Source organism: Microcebus murinus, chromosome 5 (genome assembly GCF_040939455.1).
Source record: "Microcebus murinus isolate Inina chromosome 5, M.murinus_Inina_mat1.0, whole genome shotgun sequence".
Taxonomy (NCBI): domain Eukaryota; kingdom Metazoa; phylum Chordata; class Mammalia; order Primates; family Cheirogaleidae; genus Microcebus; species Microcebus murinus.
Window position 1 is genome coordinate 80,911,196 of NC_134108.1, and position 19,363 is coordinate 80,930,558.

The 19,363-nt window shown below is 35.5% G+C and overlaps 1 protein-coding gene across 5 annotated transcripts in view; it reads right to left on the reverse strand.

The window, feature by feature from the left end:
- SMAP1 (small ArfGAP 1) overlaps nt 1-19,363 on the reverse strand; it is a 154,991-nt gene that overhangs the window by 51,889 nt on the left and 83,739 nt on the right. For 2 of the 5 annotated variants that reach the window (XM_012750288.2, XM_076003238.1), the window contains exons 5-6: nt 16,937-17,017; nt 9,865-9,945 (exon numbers count right to left, since the gene is read on the reverse strand). The exons of 1 other annotated variant lie outside the window; for it this stretch is intronic. In XM_012750288.2, coding sequence (XP_012605742.1) covers nt 9,865-9,945; nt 16,937-17,017 — 162 coding nt within the window. The remainder of the gene's footprint in view (nt 1-9,864; nt 9,946-16,936; nt 17,018-19,363) is intronic. 2 more of the 5 variants (XM_012750289.2, XM_012750290.2) reach the window with 2 other exon arrangements.

The following is a 19,363-nucleotide window of genomic DNA, read 5'->3' on the forward strand; positions in this document are numbered from 1 at the left end:
GGCTTAGTTATCTTTTAATTTTTTATCTTGTAATTTTCCCCAGTGTTCAGGCCCTCACTAAGTTTTGATGAAGTTAAAATCTTTCTTTTCTGCCTCCAGTTTTCCCAGCACTGCTATACATTCCAATAAATGTAGTAATCTAGACAAATAATTATAAGAAAAGTAATATTCCAGAAGATGAAGAATAACAAATTTTATGGCCATAGGCTAATGCTTTCTATGGCTCAAGACCACATAGAATTAGATAAAAAGATGTGTGATTTTAAAAGATAAACCTGACTGTGGATAACATAATTATGTTCCACTTGATCCTACATTTTATCTTCCACTTACAGGTGTTATTATAAACTTTTGTCATATATGTAACTATATCATTTCCTTTTTTTTTTTTGAGACAGAGTCTCACTCTGTTGCCCTGGCTACAGTGCCATGACATCAGCCTAGCTCACAGCAACCTAGCTCACAATAATCCTCCTGCCTCAGCCTCCCAAGTAGCTGGGACTACAGGCATGCACCACCATGCCCAGCTAATTTTTTCTATATATTTTTAATTGGCCAATTAATTTCTTTCTATTTTTAGTAGAGACGGGGACTCGCTCTTGCTCAGGCTGGTTTCAAACTCCTGACCTTGAGCAATCCTCCCGCCTCAGCCTCCCAGAGTGCCAGGATTACAGGTGTGAGCCACCCCGCCCAGCCTATATCATTTCCTTCTGGCACCAGAGAAAAACTGCTAAGAAAAGGATATTGTGTCTACAGTAGTCCTCCCTTACCCGACGTTTTGCTTTCAGTGGTTTCAGTTACACACAGTCAACTGTGGTCCAAAAATATTAAACGGAAAATTCCACAAAGAATTCAATAATGTGATGACATCTCTTCCCTCCCAGGATATAAATTCTCTTTGTCCAGCATATCCACACTTTACACACTACTCGCCGTTAGTCACTTAGTAGCCATCTCAGTTACCAGAACAAAAAAATATAGTGTATATAGAGTTCAGCACTCTCTAAGGTTTCACTGGATACATCTTGGAAGGTACTCCCTGCAGATAAGGAGAGGACTACTGTATATAGCTGGCTCTCCTGATCCATGGGTTCCACATCCACAGATTGAAAATATTCAACAACAAAAAAAGAATTCCACAAAGTTCCAAAAAGTAAAACTTGAATTTGCTACGCAGTAAGTACTACGCTGAATCCACACAAATGAAGTCATGTGCAGGCACTATATTTGTAATTATAACTAATCTAGAGATGATTTAAAGTATATGAGAGGATGTGCATAGGTCATATGCAAATATTATACTACTCCATGTTAAATAAAAGACTTGAGCATTCACAGATTTTGGTATCTGTGAGAGGTAATGTAATCAATCACCCACAAATACCTCGGGATGACTATATCCAAAAGAATCCTTGATCTTATCAGTGCCCTTTTGTGGATGTGGGTCCTGTGGGTCCTACAACAGACAGGTTTTCTTTCTTCTATAATATCAAGACCCAGTTTTGTGGCTCTAGATTTTGAATCAAGGATTCTTAACTGAAAAATGGTTCTGCTCCCCAGGAGCAGATTTTGCAATATCTGAAGATATTTTTGACTGTTAAGGCTGGTAAGATACTGCTAAACATCCTACAATTGCAGTCCCCAAACCCTGGGCTGCAGACTGGTACTAGTCAATCAATGATCTGTTAGGAAACAGCCACATAGCAGGAGGTGAGCAAGCAAAGCTTCATCTGTATTTACAGCCACTCCCCATCACTTGCATTGCCGCATAAGCTCCTTCTCTTGTCAGACCAGTGGCGACACTAGATTCTCATAGTAGTGTGAACCCTACTGTAAAATGTGCATGTGAGGAATCCGCAATTGTACCTTGTGCTTATATTAGTAGGTCAGTTCACCTCTATTTATCAAAAAAAATTGTTTTTAAAAATTTCATTAACATAAAAGGTTTGTTCAAAAGAGAAAGCTTAATGGTTGTTTTTGTTTCTTTTCCAACTAGTTAAAAAAAAATCACTATTCATCTATATGATGTCCTTAAAGATTCAAATACTTGCCATACCTTGAGATAAACTTACTGATGCTGCTAAGCATGTATTATCAAAAGTAGGGGCCTTCTCTACAGCCTCTCTACTTTCCTTCCTGGAATTTATTCTACTATGATATACTTTGTAAAGAAATTTTTCTCCCATAAAATTCAAGAAGCTAGTGGCTAATATGTGCATAAGAAATACTTTTTTTACATTAAAAATGTCATAACCTATACCTTGGGGACTACCTACCATTAAAAGCAATTTCTTTTACACTAAGAAATCTTCACCGAGGCATATACAAGAAACTACTGAGAGTACACATGTATGCACACACACACACACACACAGAGAAGTCACCTGCATTAGAAATAACTGAATACCTTTTTTCCTAAATTAGACTTTGTATTTTAATAGAAAAAAAACCTGATTAAAGTGAGTAGCAACTAGGGTAAGAAACCAGTTTGAAATAATAGAAGTCACTTAATAAAAACCAACTCTGTAGAGTTATGAAAGCTATTTTGAAGAGTATATTCAGATGATGTTTGGAATAAGCCCCTGTGTTCAATAGGTGGAATAAGCAATTCTAAATTTAGTTATTTATTACCAGAAAAATCTCTAGATATGATCTAGGCCAATCCTATCATTTAATAAATGAAAAAAGGAGGTTCTGGACAGTTAAATGACTTTGCCAAAGAGACACAGTGAACCACAGATGAGCTGCTAGAGCCTGGCTCTCCTCCTAACCCTGCTTCTTCCACTGTAACAATTTCTCACTGTGGGGAGGTGGGGAGAGAAGTGTCTCAACAAACTTAGTGGCTTGTTTTTGTAAATAAAGTTTTATTAGAAAACATTAATTTTCTTTTTTCATGCTACAAGAAAAGAGCTGAGTAGTTGTAAAAGACACCTTAAGGTCCATAGCCTAAAATATTTACTATTTGGTTCTTTACAAAAAAAGGGCTGCTGACTCCAACACTAAAGATTTCTTAACATACAATCAGAAGTTTCAGAACTTAACATATAATAAGTACAGTTGACCTTTGAACAACACAGGTTTAAACTGCACAAGTCCACTTGTACACTGATTTTTTTTTTAAAATAAAAGTTACATCAAGTGTGCGTGCTGCTCCTGCCTCCCCTTCCACCTCCTCCACCTCTTGCAAGTCTGCCACCCCTTAGAGAGCAAGACCTACCTCTCCTTCTCCTCAGACTACTCAGTGTGAAGATAACAAGAATGAAGACATTTATGATGATCCATTTCTACTTAATGAATAGTCATATTTTCTCTTCTTATGATTTTCTTAATAATGTTTCTCTAATTTAGTTTATTATAACAATACAGTGTATAACACATATAACATACAAAATATGTATTAACTGTTCATGTTATTGCTAAGGTTTCTGATCAACAGCAGGCTATTAGTAGTTAAGTTTTTGAGGAGTCCAAAGTTATATGTGAATTTCTGCCTGTGCAGGGGGTCAGTGCCGCAACCCCCACATTGTTCAAAGGTCAACTGTATACATGGTGGGTTGTAGTTAATAGTAATAAAACCAGAACCATAACAATAATCACCTGAAAAGGGTTTAACTTTTTTCCCCAGCAAGGAATTGACTATTTTTCTATTTTCCATGTTTTGATATGCACACTTTTAAGAAAAACAAAACTATATAAAACTTAGAATTTTCCAGAGGAGAAATTAAGACCTGACTATTTAAACTGAAAGAGAACTCATATAACACTCATTTAATAGAGTAGTCCTCATCTATATAAACATATTTATAGATCCACTGATTACTTTAGACATAACCTAGTAGATCTAGATTAAGTGAATTAGAAATGTCCAATATATGACAGAATATTTTAGAAAAAATGGAATTTATCCACAATTTTCACCAGTATATCCAAAGCACAAAGGAAAGGCATCTATTTGTCAAAAGCATCTGCCTTATTAATCACTTGATTCATTAAATTTTTAGGTTTTACCTTTTTCCTCCCAGAAAAGAAAGTAAACATGGCTCCTGCTGACCCGTTTAGTAACAGAAGCTGGTACACTACAAAAATGTAAACCTCAATGAGACTTAAAGATAAACTGAGAAAATGCAAGTCCTTTTAATTATCAGGCTCAGAGGGGCCTTAAAATGAGACCACATTACACCCTATTCCCCATTTAGCTATGAATTCATCTTCTGAAACTGCTTGCTGCTGCCACAAGTAATAAGTTAACCTAATAATGCCACACTGGACACTATAACCCACACACACCCTATGGCTTAACAATATGTAGCCAATTCAATGTTATTTCTATAAGCCAATGAGAAATCCTCACAAACAACTTTGTATCCATTAACTCCCTGTCTTCTCTTTTTTGCCTTTAAAAATCCACTGAAACTGCTGCTAATCTGAGTGTATAGTCAGGGCAACTTGAATCTATGCTCCTAGGTTACAATCCTCAAGCATGGCTCAAATACACTCCCTACTTACATTAATTTTGTCTCAGCTTCTTTCTTTCAGTTTGACAAAACAAAATACAATTGAAACAATAGTAGAATGCTCAAGGAAAACAAGTTTAATTGTAGAAGGAAGAAGTTGCTAATCAGAAAACTAATAATTCAATAAAAGTTACCAATTCACTAGTTAGGACAGTATGGGGATGGGGTTATATATAAACACACATTTCCTTTTTAGGGAAACCTAGAGAGTTCCTTATACAATGATATAGAACATACAATAGGACTAAAAACTGAAACAAGAAAAAACCTGATGATGTACATGTCAAATCAAAACACACACACACACACACACACACACACACACACACACACACTTCTTTGGTTCAAATCCCTGAGCTACCAACAAATGTTAACACTGAGAATGTCAATTCTGAGTGAGCTGAGGTCCTTCTAGAATTTAATATACTTCAAATAATGGATTTGGACTAGAGAAGTAAGTTTTCTTCCAACCCCCAAATTAATATATACTTAAATACCATTTATTAAGTTACTATTATGTGTCAAGAAGCACACTAATGGCTTTAATTACTTACAGAAATAAGTGAGACTTAGAAAAGGGATTCTAGAATACATAATCCCTACCAAGCATTTTTCCTTTAAATACAAGAAGAAATATGAGATGGAGTTTAATCAGTACTGCCTTAAAGAAAACAAAAGCCCTTATTTTTCTAACCCAGACTCCATAATTCTCTAACTGAACTGGGTGACAACAGGTAATTATATATTTTTTCTGAATCTTAGTTCCCCTATCTGTAAATGAAACCATCAACAACCTTGTAGGTTTTTGTGGGGAATAAAGATAACATACATAGGTGAAAAGCTGGAAGCTTTTCCTTTGATGTCAGGAATAAGATAAGAAAACCCTCCATCACCAATTTGCAAACCAAAGAGAGAAAGCATAACAAAATCAGCCACAATAAAGCTGCAGAGACAAGATATTTGCAAACAGGCCAGACACCTGGCCCATAATCCTAGCACTCTGGGAAGCTGAGACAGGAAGATTGCTTGAGGACAGGGGTTTGAGACAGCCTGAGCAAGAGTAGACTGCCGTCTCTACTAAAAATAGAAAAAATTAGCTGGGCTACTAAAAATAGAAAAAATTAGCCAGGTGTGATGCTACACACCTGTAGTCCCAGCTACTCAGGAAGCTGAGGCAGAAGGATTGCTTGAGCCCAGGAGTGTGAGGTTCCTGTGAGCTAGGCTGACGCCAAGGCACTCTAGCCCAGGCAACAGAGTGAGACACTGTCTCAATAAACAAAAAACAAACAAAAAAGATATTTGCAAACACTTAACTGAAAAAGGGTTAGTATTTTCTATATGTATGTGTATTTGTAGACTGCTACAAATCAATGAGGAAAAGGCAGATAATCCAACAAAAAAATCAGCAAAAGATTTGAAGGACTTCAAAAGAGGAAATCCAAATGGGCAATAAACATGAAAACGAAGGTTTTTGTTTTTCATTCTTTTCTGTATTGTTTCATTTTTTAAAAATCATGTGCTTGTGTTTTTACATATATTATTTTCATTTTTTAATGTAAAATACATGAAGACATAGGCAACAAAAAAAGAAAAGGCAAAACATAGAAACATATGAAAAGGTACTAGGCCTCATTTTGTAATCAAGAAAATAGACATTAAAAATATGAGATACCATTACATACTTAACAAAGCCTGCAAAAACTAAAATCTCTGACAATACCATGTGTTGTAGAGAATATGGAGTTATTTTGATGGTGGCTAAGAGTACCTTTGTTTGGTATACACTCTGGAAAACAGTTTGACATTATTTAGTAAATTTCCAGATGCACACAAACTGGAACACAAATGCACCCAAAATTTCCAGATGCACACAAAATGAAATGCCCAGCAATTCCATTCCTAACTACACCCCAAAGAGACATGTGCTTGGGTGCATGTACAAAAGTGATCATAGCAGCACTATTTATAATAGTCAAAATCTCTACATAATTCAAATGGTCAAAAGTAGCATAGAGGAACACATATATATAATAGACTACAAAACAATTACATGGATAATGATGATAATATTATTCTGACTACTATTTTTATTATTTACACCAGACAGCCTCAAACTACGGCCTGCAGGCCACATGGGGGTGTTTTTGCCTGTTTTGTTACTTCAAAATAAGATATGTGCGGTGTGCATAGGAATTTGTTCATAGTTTTTTTTAAACTAAGTCCGGCCCTCCAATGGTCTGAGGGACAGTGAACTGACCCCCCCCCTTTAAAAAGTCTGAGGACCCCTGATTTACACTAATGTCTTCTCGGTGGATTATTTATGCCCCCTGAAAATATATGCTCAGGGAGAACATAAAGAAAAATGCCTATTTTTTTATATTTATTTATTCCCAAATTCTGTGGGTACAAATATTGTTAGGGTTACATATCTTGCCCCTGCCCCCCTCCCCACCCCACTCTGCCAGAGCTTCAAGCATGTCCAGTCCTCAAGTGGTGTGCCCTGCACCCACCATGAAAGTGTGTACCCTTCCCCTTCTCCCCTCTTCCACCTGTTCACCTCCCATTAACAAATTTTTTTTTTTTAGACATTTTGGTTACAGTGTGTTTCTTTGCCTCTCCCTAAAAAGGGATAGAGGTAATTCTTTCCCCCCTACAATGCTCATCACATCCTTAAGATGTGGGTCTTCCCCCCTCAGATCCCTGTTGAACACTACAATTATTTGAACACCATTGTTTTAGGCTGTCAGTACCAATTTGATGGCGAGTAGATGTGTAGCCCATATTCCAGGTCTTGTGTCGTCTCACTTTGTACTACAGGCTTAAGCTTAATCCACGATAGCATAAACGGTGCTAGTTCACTATTGTTTCTTAGGATTGAGTAATATTCCATTGTGAGTATATACCACATTTTAGTTATCCATTCATGAACTGACGGGCACTTGGGTAGTTTCCATGTCCGTGCAATAGTGAATTGTGTTGCTATAAACATTCGGGTGCAGATGTCTTTATTTGTGCTATTTTTCTTCTAGTTTCTCCACTGTGATACTTTTAAATGTATCTTCTTGCTTATATATTTTGCATTATATTGACCATAAAATTTTGATAGGAACTTAAGTTCTACCCTCCATGTCATTTCTCTCTTAGCAATGCCACCCCTGTGTGCAGGTGTAGGAGTCCTGAACCTGTGCAGGCTGAGTAAAATTAACAGGTGAATTGTAAACTGTGTTTAATAAAACCTACATACTGAAAGGAAACAGTAAAGAAATGTGCTAGATTCCTCACTGCTCACACACCCTCTATGGCTCTTCTCAGGATTCTGGCCCACAGACTCCATTTTGTGGTAACCATGGCCCATTTTCACAACAGACAACAATAGGCAATTATTTACATGAGAAGCTACAAAAGATATGAGGTTGTTACATCATATGCTCACTATAGTTTTGTGGTAAAATATCTTTTTTTTAATGGAGAAAACAAATATATGTTGTTTTAAAAGTGGCTAAGTTTTATATCTTGCCAAGTACAAGGCATTACATAAACTATATTGAAATGTCCAATTTGTAAAAACAAAAGATAAAACCTAGCAGTGATTTTAAAACTTATTTATAATCAAACAGGAAATTCTAATAAATTTCACTTACAGCTTCTTACTAGTGTACATTAAAGAGAAAGCTACCAGAGGAGAATAAGCTATTTAAATTATCAGGTTATAATCACCAACTTAATCATTCATTTTAAGTATTAAAATATTTAACATCTTAATTTAATTTGGTGAAAGAAGAATATACCTTTATATTTTTTAGTATTTAAGAAATTACTTAATAATAGTTTGTTAATCTTCTATGACCTTGGAATCAAGACACTAACAGGAATTATGAGATGAAAAATATCAACAAATCATTCTATATGCATTTATCCTAAGCATCTACTCATAAGAAACTGTTAGAAATACAAAGAAACATAAAACTTAGCCCCACCTGATTAATGTATGCTCTCAGGAAACAAAACATCTATGTACCTGTTAGAAAAGCAATTTATCTAAAAATATAATTAAACAATAATACAAGGTAAAAAGTAGTAAAATCAAGTGTGTAGGAATGTCACCAGAATTTTGAGGAAAGGAGAAAATACACCCAGTTGGGATGTTTAGAGGGGCTTTAAGGAAAAGGTGGAATAAACAGAATTTATGTAAGAGGTGGGGAAAGGAAAGGACATTCTTGGCAAAACAATTTAGTGAAGAGAGAGACAGAAAGTACAGTTAGGTGACAGTGAACAAGTCTGGTATAAAGAATGGAGGGTGAATGAAAGGAAGGCAAATGAAGGATCAGGAGTCTTGAGATACTTAGTATGTCTTAATTGTGGAGGCTTGTCTATAACCTTTTGAAGGCAGAGACTGTTCCAATACATGACAGAGATAAAAACCAATATCAAAGTATATAATACCATTTTATTATATACTTTAAATAGATGTACTTTGCAGCATGTAATTTATACCTCAATAAAGGTATTGATTTTTAAAATTTCAACAACTAAAATCAAGGATGCTCCCTTTATCGACAACTCTCTTACCATGCATACATGCTTCTATGATGAAATGCATTTAAAGCCAAGCCACCATAATCATTTAACCAATTCCTTCACAAAGAATAATCTTCTCCCTACCTCTAGTTTGCTTAACCACATCGATCCTACATATTACTGCCAAAATAATTTTCACAAAGAACCCTTCTGAATCAGGTACATAACTTCCTTTAGAAACTCTGAAGTGCTGCCCACAGCCTTTCCTCCCAAAAAGGAATAAGCATCTACAATTTGATGTACAATTCCATCTACCACTCTGGTCTTATTTTTCACTACTTTCTATACATAGACATATATAATGCCTTTCTTAAAACTCACTATTTTTCTAAACATACTTTATTTTCAGTTTTCACGCTTAATCTTCAGGCTGTTGTCTCAAACATGCACTCCTACCTTCTACACTAACCCTACCTACACTTCAAGACGTAGCTCAAATGCTAACCTTAAGCATAGAGTCTTTTCTGAAGGTTTTTAAGTATGATCTCTTCATTCTCTCAATTTCCACTAAAAAGACCATTTTCTATGTCATTTATAAGAGAATACTTACCCTGAGGAACTTAGATATCTATATCCAAACATGCATACCTGGATTACAAATCATATAGGACAAGGTAAAAGGACATGCTTAGCACACAGTATTCATTCAACAATTGCTTATTGAAAGAGTGATTATTTGCATGTTATAAATATCCAGAAAGTCATTAATATGTAAGTATACAAAGAAGACAGTAATCTTAATAGAGTTTTTTTTTTAAGAAAGGAATTTTACCTTTTCAGTTGTAAGTGGTTTTATAGGCTTTTCTGGCTCCTTCTCTCTCTTTTTCTCTTCCTTTTTTTTTTCCTTTTCTTTCTAAAACATAGCCCAAAGTTTTGATAATTAAGTTTACTTTTTTAAAAAATGGCAAATTTTGACTCATTTTTATTTTATGAGTTTAAGTCATTATTTGAGAAAGGAGAAATTTTCAATGATTACAATATCCAGGTGCTATTGAAATATAAAAGTAAACATGCCAAATTAATTTTCATTGAGGTTACATGCTGATGACACAATAAAGAATATCTCTTAAAAAATTAAGGCAGAGATGAGACAATATAGTACTTCTTTGATATTTTAGTTTTTGTTTCATGTTTGTTTTAAACAAATGAGAACTCCAATAAATTCTCACCATATCCTTACATAAGGTTAGGCTTCCTGATAGGAACTATAAAGTTGAAGTTTGAATAAAAAGAAAAAGTAAACTAACTGATGGAAGAGACTTCATTACCACACAGATAAAGACAAATTAAATAAGTAAACATGTAGGGAAACTATAAAATGAATTTAATTAAAAAAATCACAAAGTATTTTCAGTTCATTATAATTGTTTTTTGCTTAAAAAAAGGCAAATATAATTTTCTAATGAAAAAAATGTTAAGAGATAGTGTCGGGGCTAGACGCAGTGGCTCACACCTGTAATCCTAGCTCCCTGGGAGGTTGAAGCAGGAGGACTGTTTGAAGCCAGTAGTTTGAGACCAGCCTGAGCAAGAGAAAAACCCTGTATCTACAAAATATAGAAAAATTATCTGGGTGTGGTGGTGCACACCTGTAGTCCCAGTTACTCTGGAGACTAAGGCAGGAGAATTGCTTGAGCCCAAGAGTTTGAAGCTGCAGTGAGCTATTGCACTCTAGCCCAGGCAACAGAGCAAGACCCTGTCTCAAAACACAAAAAACAAAAAAAGAAATAGTGCTTGGGGACCAGAGCCAACTGACTAATGTAAGACAGTCAAGATAAACTATAATGATATCAAGATGTTCACAATTTGCATTTCCAAGATGGACAAGACAGGATATAATATTAAAGATTTAAAGATTAAAACCAACAAGCCAGGCACCATGGTATGAGTCTGCAGTCCAAGTCACTTGGGAGGCTGAAGTGGGAGGATCACTTGAGCTCAGGAATTTGAGGCCCAACAGGGCAACACAGTGAGAATCTTATCTATAAAACAACCACCTCCACCACCACCGTTAAGGGCCACGAAATGCCAAAAAAGGAAAATGAAAAAAGACTAAACAAAGAGAATTAATAAGATATTTAGAGGGGACAGAAGACTCGAAACCTCAGATTGAATAACTACTACAACTAAGCACTAACATAGCCCTAAGTTTCCTGGCAGCAAACATGAAAAGATAAATTGATGAACCTAGGAAAAGTAGCATGATAAACACACAGAACTTAGTCAAGACACCTACAGGTTACATGTGCACCCCTGCCTTTAAAATGATGTTTGATGCAACCTCTGTCAGAATAAATTTGCCATTTGTAAAATCAGGAAAGGCAATATTAGCAATTCTTAGGCCATCAGGAGAAAGAAATAATAAAAGTTCAAAAGGCTTTGCAACCATTCATATAAAATTCAAAAACAAGCAAAACTATGTTCTTCTGGGGTATATGTAATAGTATCAAACTATGAAGAAAAGCTAAAAAGAAATGATAATGATGATGATAATAAAAGTCAGGATGTTAATTACCTCTGAGGAGACAGAATGATGTTATTCATAAACAGGGAGAGTCACATGGGAGCTTTTGAAATGCTAACACTGTTCAGTTCAATGTTTGTTATACAGTGATAGTTTTATAAGTATTTAGCAAACGAAACACATGTAATGTGTGTTTTAGTATTAAAAAGAAAAAATAAAAGGCATAAAAACCTCAAAAACAACTTTGTAGATTGTAAAGCACTACACAAATACGGGAAACTATAATTTTAGTATTTGCTGTATGACTTAAAAAAAAAGAAAGAAAGAAAAAACTTTGGTCCTGGTTCCATTTAAAAGAAATTTGTGGCCAGGTGTGGTGGCTCACATCTGTAATCCTAGCACTCTGGGAGACCACGTCGGGCAGATTGCTCGAGGTCAGGGGTTCGAAACCAGCCTGAGCAAGAGCAACATCCCGTCTCTACTATAAATAGAAAGAAATTAATTGGCCAACTAATATATACAGAAAAAAAAATTAGCCGGGCATGGTGGCGCATGCCTGTAGTCTCAGCTACTCTACTCGGGAGGCTGAGGCAAAAGGATTGCTTGAGCCCAGGAGTTTGAGGTTGCTGTGAGCTATGCTGACTCTAGCCTGGGCAACAAAGTGAGACTCGGTTTCAAAAAAAAAGAAAGGAAGGAAAGGGAGGGGAGGGAGGGGAAGGGAGGGGAGGGAGGGGGGAGGGAGGGAGGGAGGGAGGGAGGGAGGGAGGGAGGGAGGCAGGGAGGGAGGGAGGGAGGGAGGCAGGAAGGCAGGCAGGCAGGAATTTTCAACAAAGATCTTTTAAGGGCATGAATAAGCAGTATCTTCAACTGTAATTTTAAGAACAGTGGAAAAATTCTAAAACATTTCCTTATTAATATCTTCTTTTATTAGCCATTAATAGAAAGCAATGAGTGTAATAGTGATTCACCAATCAGTGAAAGCATCTGAGTAGAGGCATAACCTAACACAAAGTGTAGGTATATTGCTTTGCGGCAAAAGGCAAATACATGGATAGAATTTCCAGAACTGGATGAAAAGAGTTTATATCTAAGGCTGCTCCTGTAGGCTAAGATTCTCCAAGATTATCTATTTCCATAATGCTTTTCAAGAACAGGATAACAGTCAACATGAAGTTGAGCTTTCTGAATACCTAAAGTGCTAAAACCTCAGAGCAATCTATATGTTTTAGCCACCAAATGAGCATATGTGAAAAGTGACATTTTGCTATGAACATTAAGGATACTAACATAGTCTAACATAGACAGAAGACCATCTAGAAAGTTGGGTATATTTCCCAAAAAGGATTTTTATATCTGCTCAAGTACCTGGACTTCATACTGGGCCATAAGGAAGATATGACTCTTTAAGGGTAGTTAGAAACATTACCTATTAGTGAGGTGACTCAACCATTTTTCAATCAAACCTGCATTTCCAAACACAACTACAACTACCACGCTTTTTATGGGCCAGGTGATAAGCACCTTATTGTCTAATTTAATCTTTGCAATAACTATACAAAATGCTGTCATTACTGTCATCTTACAAATAGAGAAACAAAATCTAAAAAAAGGAAAAAAAGCCACAAAATCTTAGGAAAGTAACGTTCAACACAACATAGAGAATCAAAGCTAGTGGTAGGACTGAGGGACTACAGAGTCCAAACTCTCAAATCTCACTATTCACTATGATCCTGTGAAGCTTTGTTGCTGTGGTTTGTTATTCCGTACCAATAGCTAATATTATCTGAACTCTTACTATATGTCAGGAACTGTTTTGACTCATTAAATCTCACAACAATTTTATGAAATAAGGATATTATCCCCACTGTATCAGTGAGACAAGATGTACAAAAATCCTTTATATATTATAAAATGTTTTCTGGATATTTATTATTATTAATAGTAAAGTTTGCTGAGGAAAGCAATGTGATAAAACATTCTCACTAATATGTTGAGGATAAGTTGCTCTATAAACTCTCAGAGCTGTTAGTTATTGCTATGGTCTGAATCAACGGTGAGGAACCTGAGGACTTAAGGCCACACGTAGCCTTTTAGGTCCTTAAGTGCAGACTTTTGACTGAATTCAAACTTTACAGAACCTAATCCTCAATGTGATGGTATTTGGAGGTGGGGACTTTGGGAGGGGATTAGGTCATGAGGATGAAGCCCTAATAAATGGGATTACTGTCCTTATTAAAAAAAGCCCCAAAGAGATCTCTTGCCCATTCCCACCATGTGAGGACACAATGAAAACATGCCATTTCATGAACTAGGAAGTGGGCCCTCACAAGACATGGAATCTGCAAGAGCCTTGATTTTGGTCTTTCCAACCTCCATAACTGTGAGAAATGATTTTTTATTATTTATAAACTACTCAATCTATCATATTTTGTTAGCAGCCAGCACAGATGGAGACAGTTTTTTCTTGAGGAAGCCATTGTCATGAGCAGGAAAGAAGTTTGACTTCCTAATCAAACTATGATTGGTCGGCACATATGAAATCACCAAAAATAAATCAAATTAGTTAGCTATAATTAATAGAGGGAGAGCATGATTTGATGCTCTTTAACATTGGAATTTCAACTGTCAAAATATGGTTGTCATCTGTTCTGCTCTGGCAGTGGTATTATGACACAGGATTTGAAGTAACATTAACAGCATGGACTCCAAACTCATCATTCAGTCTAACCCACAGATGACTCCCATCTATATAATCAAAACCTACTAAAAGATCAAAGTACTGTGAGAACTTAAGTTGTTTTAAACTATTTTCTCAGCTAGAACAAAATACAGCAGTGTTTGGAATTACAAAATAGTAGTTCCTGAAACTTAGAGGTTATATTAATACATACAAATAATATAATGAAATGGCAGATGTTGTGTGTAAGAAAACTGTTAAAAACATTCAAGTCTGATAACATAGAGAAAAGTACATATTGGGTTCCTTATAATGGAATGATTACATTAAAAAAAAATCCTTGAATGATTTAATTAAAGACATAGTCTCTAAAATTTGTGATTATGTACTCTAATATCAAAAAGTTATAAACATATATACTCCACCAAATGTAGATATTTACTTATAAAGCATATATAACATAATATCCATACAAGAACAGACATTTTAAATGGATTGCCTAGGCTATACACACAAGATTTTACAGTCCATGGAATTAGACCACTGCTTTCTGAGACCTGGAGGCAGTAACCACATAGCATAAAAATGTAAACCCAGGGTTTCTAACCTCTTTCTCAGGGCAAATTTTGAAAAGGTCAAGGTGGCATCCTTCTACTTTCTCATGGCAACCCCCACACTCCTAGAGTGCTTCTTTTCTGAGTCAGCCTGCTGACCTAAGCCATCAACAACACTAGAATGAATCACCTAAGTTCAACTGTTCCCACTTTTCTATTCTCATGGCTCTCTTCTTGTTACTCAATCTTGATAACTTTCTCTTCTCTCTCCCTCTCTCCTTCTCTCTGGCCCCCACCCCCTGGACCCCCTTCTTTCTTCTGGGCTATAGACCTGTATATCCAACCACCTACTAGATACCTGGATGTTCCACAGTTACCTCATATTCAACATGTCCAACTTTAATTCAGCTTTTATCCTTATTTCATTAAAGCACCATCACCTGTTGAGATGCTCAAGCCAGAAACTGGGAGTCACAAGGCTTCCCTCAAAGCACCTCTGCAATTCATCTATTACTAAATCCCATGGGCCAGGTGTGATAGCTCATGCCTATAATCCTAGCACTTTGGGAGGCCAAGGCAGAAGGATCACTTGAAGCCAGAAGTTTGAGGACAGCCTGGACAACACTGAGAGACTTGTCCCTAAAATAAATAAATGAATAAATAAGCAAGCAAGCAGGGAATGGTGGCACATGCCTGTAGTCCCAGCTACTCAGGAGGCTGAGAGGGGAGGACCACTTTAGCCCTGAAGTTAGAAGCTTCAGTGAGCTATATATAATCAGGTCACTACACTCCAGCCTGAGTTTCAGAGCAACATTCCATTACTAAAATAAAAATTAAAAAATAAATAAATCCCATGGATTCTACCTTCTTAAGATCTCTTAAAACTATACTCTCTTTTTCATTCTTTCTACCCCCATTTTGATATATGGCCCCATCATTTTATTACTGGATTAGAGCAACAGGTTCTCAGGCCTTTTCCTCACCCATCATCACAATATTCATTCCCTATGAAGCCAGCAGAGTAGTGTTATAACATGAAAATGTGATTCTGTTACCCCACCTCCCCTTAAAACTCATCCCTGAAGTGCCTGGGCCTTCAGAATTAAGACCAAACTCCGTTAGTAGGCTCACAAGAAGGCTCCTCTCCCACCTTTGTCCCTAACCTGCTCACATTTCAGCCATGCCATTCTACCTGCAACTCCTCAAACACTACACTTTGCCTATATGATTTTTCACAAGCTACTATCTCTACTTGGAATGCCTGATATTCTTACATCTAATGCTCATTCAGAGTATATAACATGCATACAAAGTATGTCTCCTGTATTAATAGCAACACAGTGAGTATAACTCAATCACAGCACACATTATATTGCATTATAAACCACTGTACAGTTATCTGTTTTTCTCCATTAGATTGTAAGCTCCTTGAGAACAGGCACTATATCTTATTTATCCTTGTATCCTTCATGTCTACTATACCATTTATCAAGGAACAGACATGGGAAATGATAGCCGAAAAAATGCCTCAAGCTATTTCATTAAGGTCAACATAGCAAAAAAGTCAATGAAAATTAAAACTCTCAAATATTTGTAGGGATGATTTTAAAAATACCACATGGTGGTACCATGCATCCTAACCATCCCCACACAAAATGCATTCTAACAATTATCATTGATGATTATGAACTCATGATCCCATACTACATACATTTTAACTGTATGATGGTCACTACTGCTTAAAAAAAGAAACTTGACATTAACTTTAAGTGCTTATAACAACACAATCATAGACAGAAATGACTTTTAATCAAAGATTTTCCTAACAGATCAAAGAATTCAACAACAAACTGTAAAAAAGTTCCTAGAGGATACTACTGAACACAACAACAAAAGGCTGTTTCTTAACCACTGAAATATATCTATGGCACCAATCAGTGAGTCTGAAATTATATACAAATTAAAGCCCTTTAATCTTACCTGCAATATAAGAAAATATTCTAGAAATTGCTGTATTGAACACATTTACTACTGCGGACCATTCAAAATATAAACAATTATTATAGCGCTCCCAAATTATGTCACACTGCAAAAGGAAGTTCATTTACCACTGAATATCACATAATGTAGCTAAACTAAAACACTATCATACCTCCAATTTGTTTTTCTCAACAGCAGCTTGCAGAGAAGGAGAGGATACCAAAGGCTGAAGAGGAGCATCAGAGGAGGAAATCTGTGGAGTACAGATGAAAAGTCAGGAGAAAAAAACAAAAAGGAGGTAGTCAGAATTGACAGGCATAGGAAAGAAAAAATGACCCGTACATTTCTGAGAGACAGAAGCACTTAGAAGTATGTTAACAAAGGAAAATCACGCACCAAGAAGGAAGTATTGTTTTGCTAAAATTTCCATTTGAAATTTCTACACGAATTTAGTATAGAATAATGTATGACTTAAAACATTTTACTGGGATATGAAATTTTAAGTGTACTCAGATAAGATCATACCAAAAGTTTTGAGAAATAAGCTTTTCTTATAGTTTGTTTTTAGTCAATGTTAGTATTGAAATACTAATGCTCTGAAGCATGAAGACACATTGTCCCAAGTGGCAGGATAGCAAAAATGAGTTTTTGTTTTTACTTACATCAACTTTTAAGAATGAAAAATAAAACAGAGCTGAAATAGTAAAAGTTAATTAAAATTTTAATCAACTGTTTAAGAAAACAGAAAAAAGGCTGGGAGAAAAAAGAGTAGACTAATGTAATATAACAGCTGAGCAGCAGGCTTATTATAAAACAATTTATACACTTCCTACTTTAAGATCAGTAGGCAAACATCATTTCCAGTGTAGTACTTGCTGAATTACCCCAAAGCATTATAAGACAGTTATATATGCAGCAGAGGAAATTTATACATGAAAATGGGTTTCATCTAAAAGCTTTTTCACACATCTTCCTACCCAATTTCTATAAGCGTAGTTGATCATTTTAATGGAAGCATTATCTTCCTGCTCTCTTTACTGCCAAAATATAACTGAAATACGCTTACAAAATGCATAGTAGATCTTTGGAGCTATAAAACTGACATCTCTATATTGCCCTATCATATCAATAGGGCTATGAGGGATTTTTAAAACTAAAAGGTGCTATTACAGATAGGTCGTTATGTAATGTCAAAATAACATTGCAAGATGACAAGTCCTCCTTCAATCTATTTGTTAAGTTAGTTATGGTAGCAATTCTTGAATCACAACTCAAAGCTATAAACTTTAGGGATTTATTCTTTGCATATTACTGGCTCTGTTTTAATTGTGTAAACTAGCCATTTAATGACCACTTATGCAAATTACATATAGAAGGAAATAAACAATACAAGGAAATGTAGATCTTCCATTTAAAAAAGTAAAAACTGTGCCTTAAAGCCTAGCTTAAAGCTGATTTGTCCTACTGAATATTCACTTGCTAGAGATCTTTAATTACCACTTAATGTAGAAAACAAGAGAATAAGAAGCCATAAAATCACTCAAGAAGATGACTTGTATCATAAATACCTCTTTGCCTAAACTCATAAAAAGCAGAACATAAAAAATATAAAAGAGGACTAGGGACGTTTAGTATGTCAAGAATTACTAACCCTTAGAAACTAGCAAAATAATTCATTGTAAAAATGCTTGTTCTCCTTTTGAGAATGATGAACTTGGTTTGGCCACTTTTAACATTCAGAAGGATTATAAAATTCTATTCAACAAATATCAATAATTTAACAAACATTTTAATGCAAAAGAAAAGAAAAGGAAAGAAAAAAAGGGAGGTGGGGAGGGGAAAACTTTAATACCATGTTCCAACTGGGAAAGAAAATAGGAAAAAAATAGGAAAAAAAATAGAAAAAAAAGTTCAATAGGAAAGACATTTGAAGCCAATGGGCATATCAACAAGTGAATGAATAAACAAATTGTGGTATACCCATACAATGAAACACTATTTGTCAATAAAAAAAGGAACGAACTCATAGTACAAAAAAACAGGGATGAATTTCAGAAACATGCTGCAAGAAAGAAGTCAGACACAAAAGAGTACACAGTGTATGAAACCACTCATATGAAATTCTAGAAAAGAAAATATAATCTTCAGTGATAAAAAGTAAATCAGTGGTTACCTGGGGCACTGTTGGGAGCTGATTAGCAAGGGGTACAAAGGAACCTTTTGGAGTGATGGAAAGGTTGAATATCTTGATTGTGGTGGTGGTGGTTTGTCAAAACTCATTGAACTATACCTTAAAATGTCTACCTTTTATTTTATATAAATGATATCTCAATAAGGTTGGTTTTCAAAAAGTCAGTGAGTAGGCTTAGATACATTATATGAGCAAGGAATAAAGAAATAGAGATTATAACGTATTGACAACTGGAAGCAAAAAGTCACCATAGATTATAACATAGAAGTAGAAAATGAGGGAAGAAAAAACAGGCAGTGAGAAGGAGAAAAGAAAGAAAATACAGAGGCAAGAAAAAGTAGGTACTCTTCAGTCTTCTTTCTAAATCTCTTTCTAAAAGTATTCACTCATCACCACCTCCACTAACCA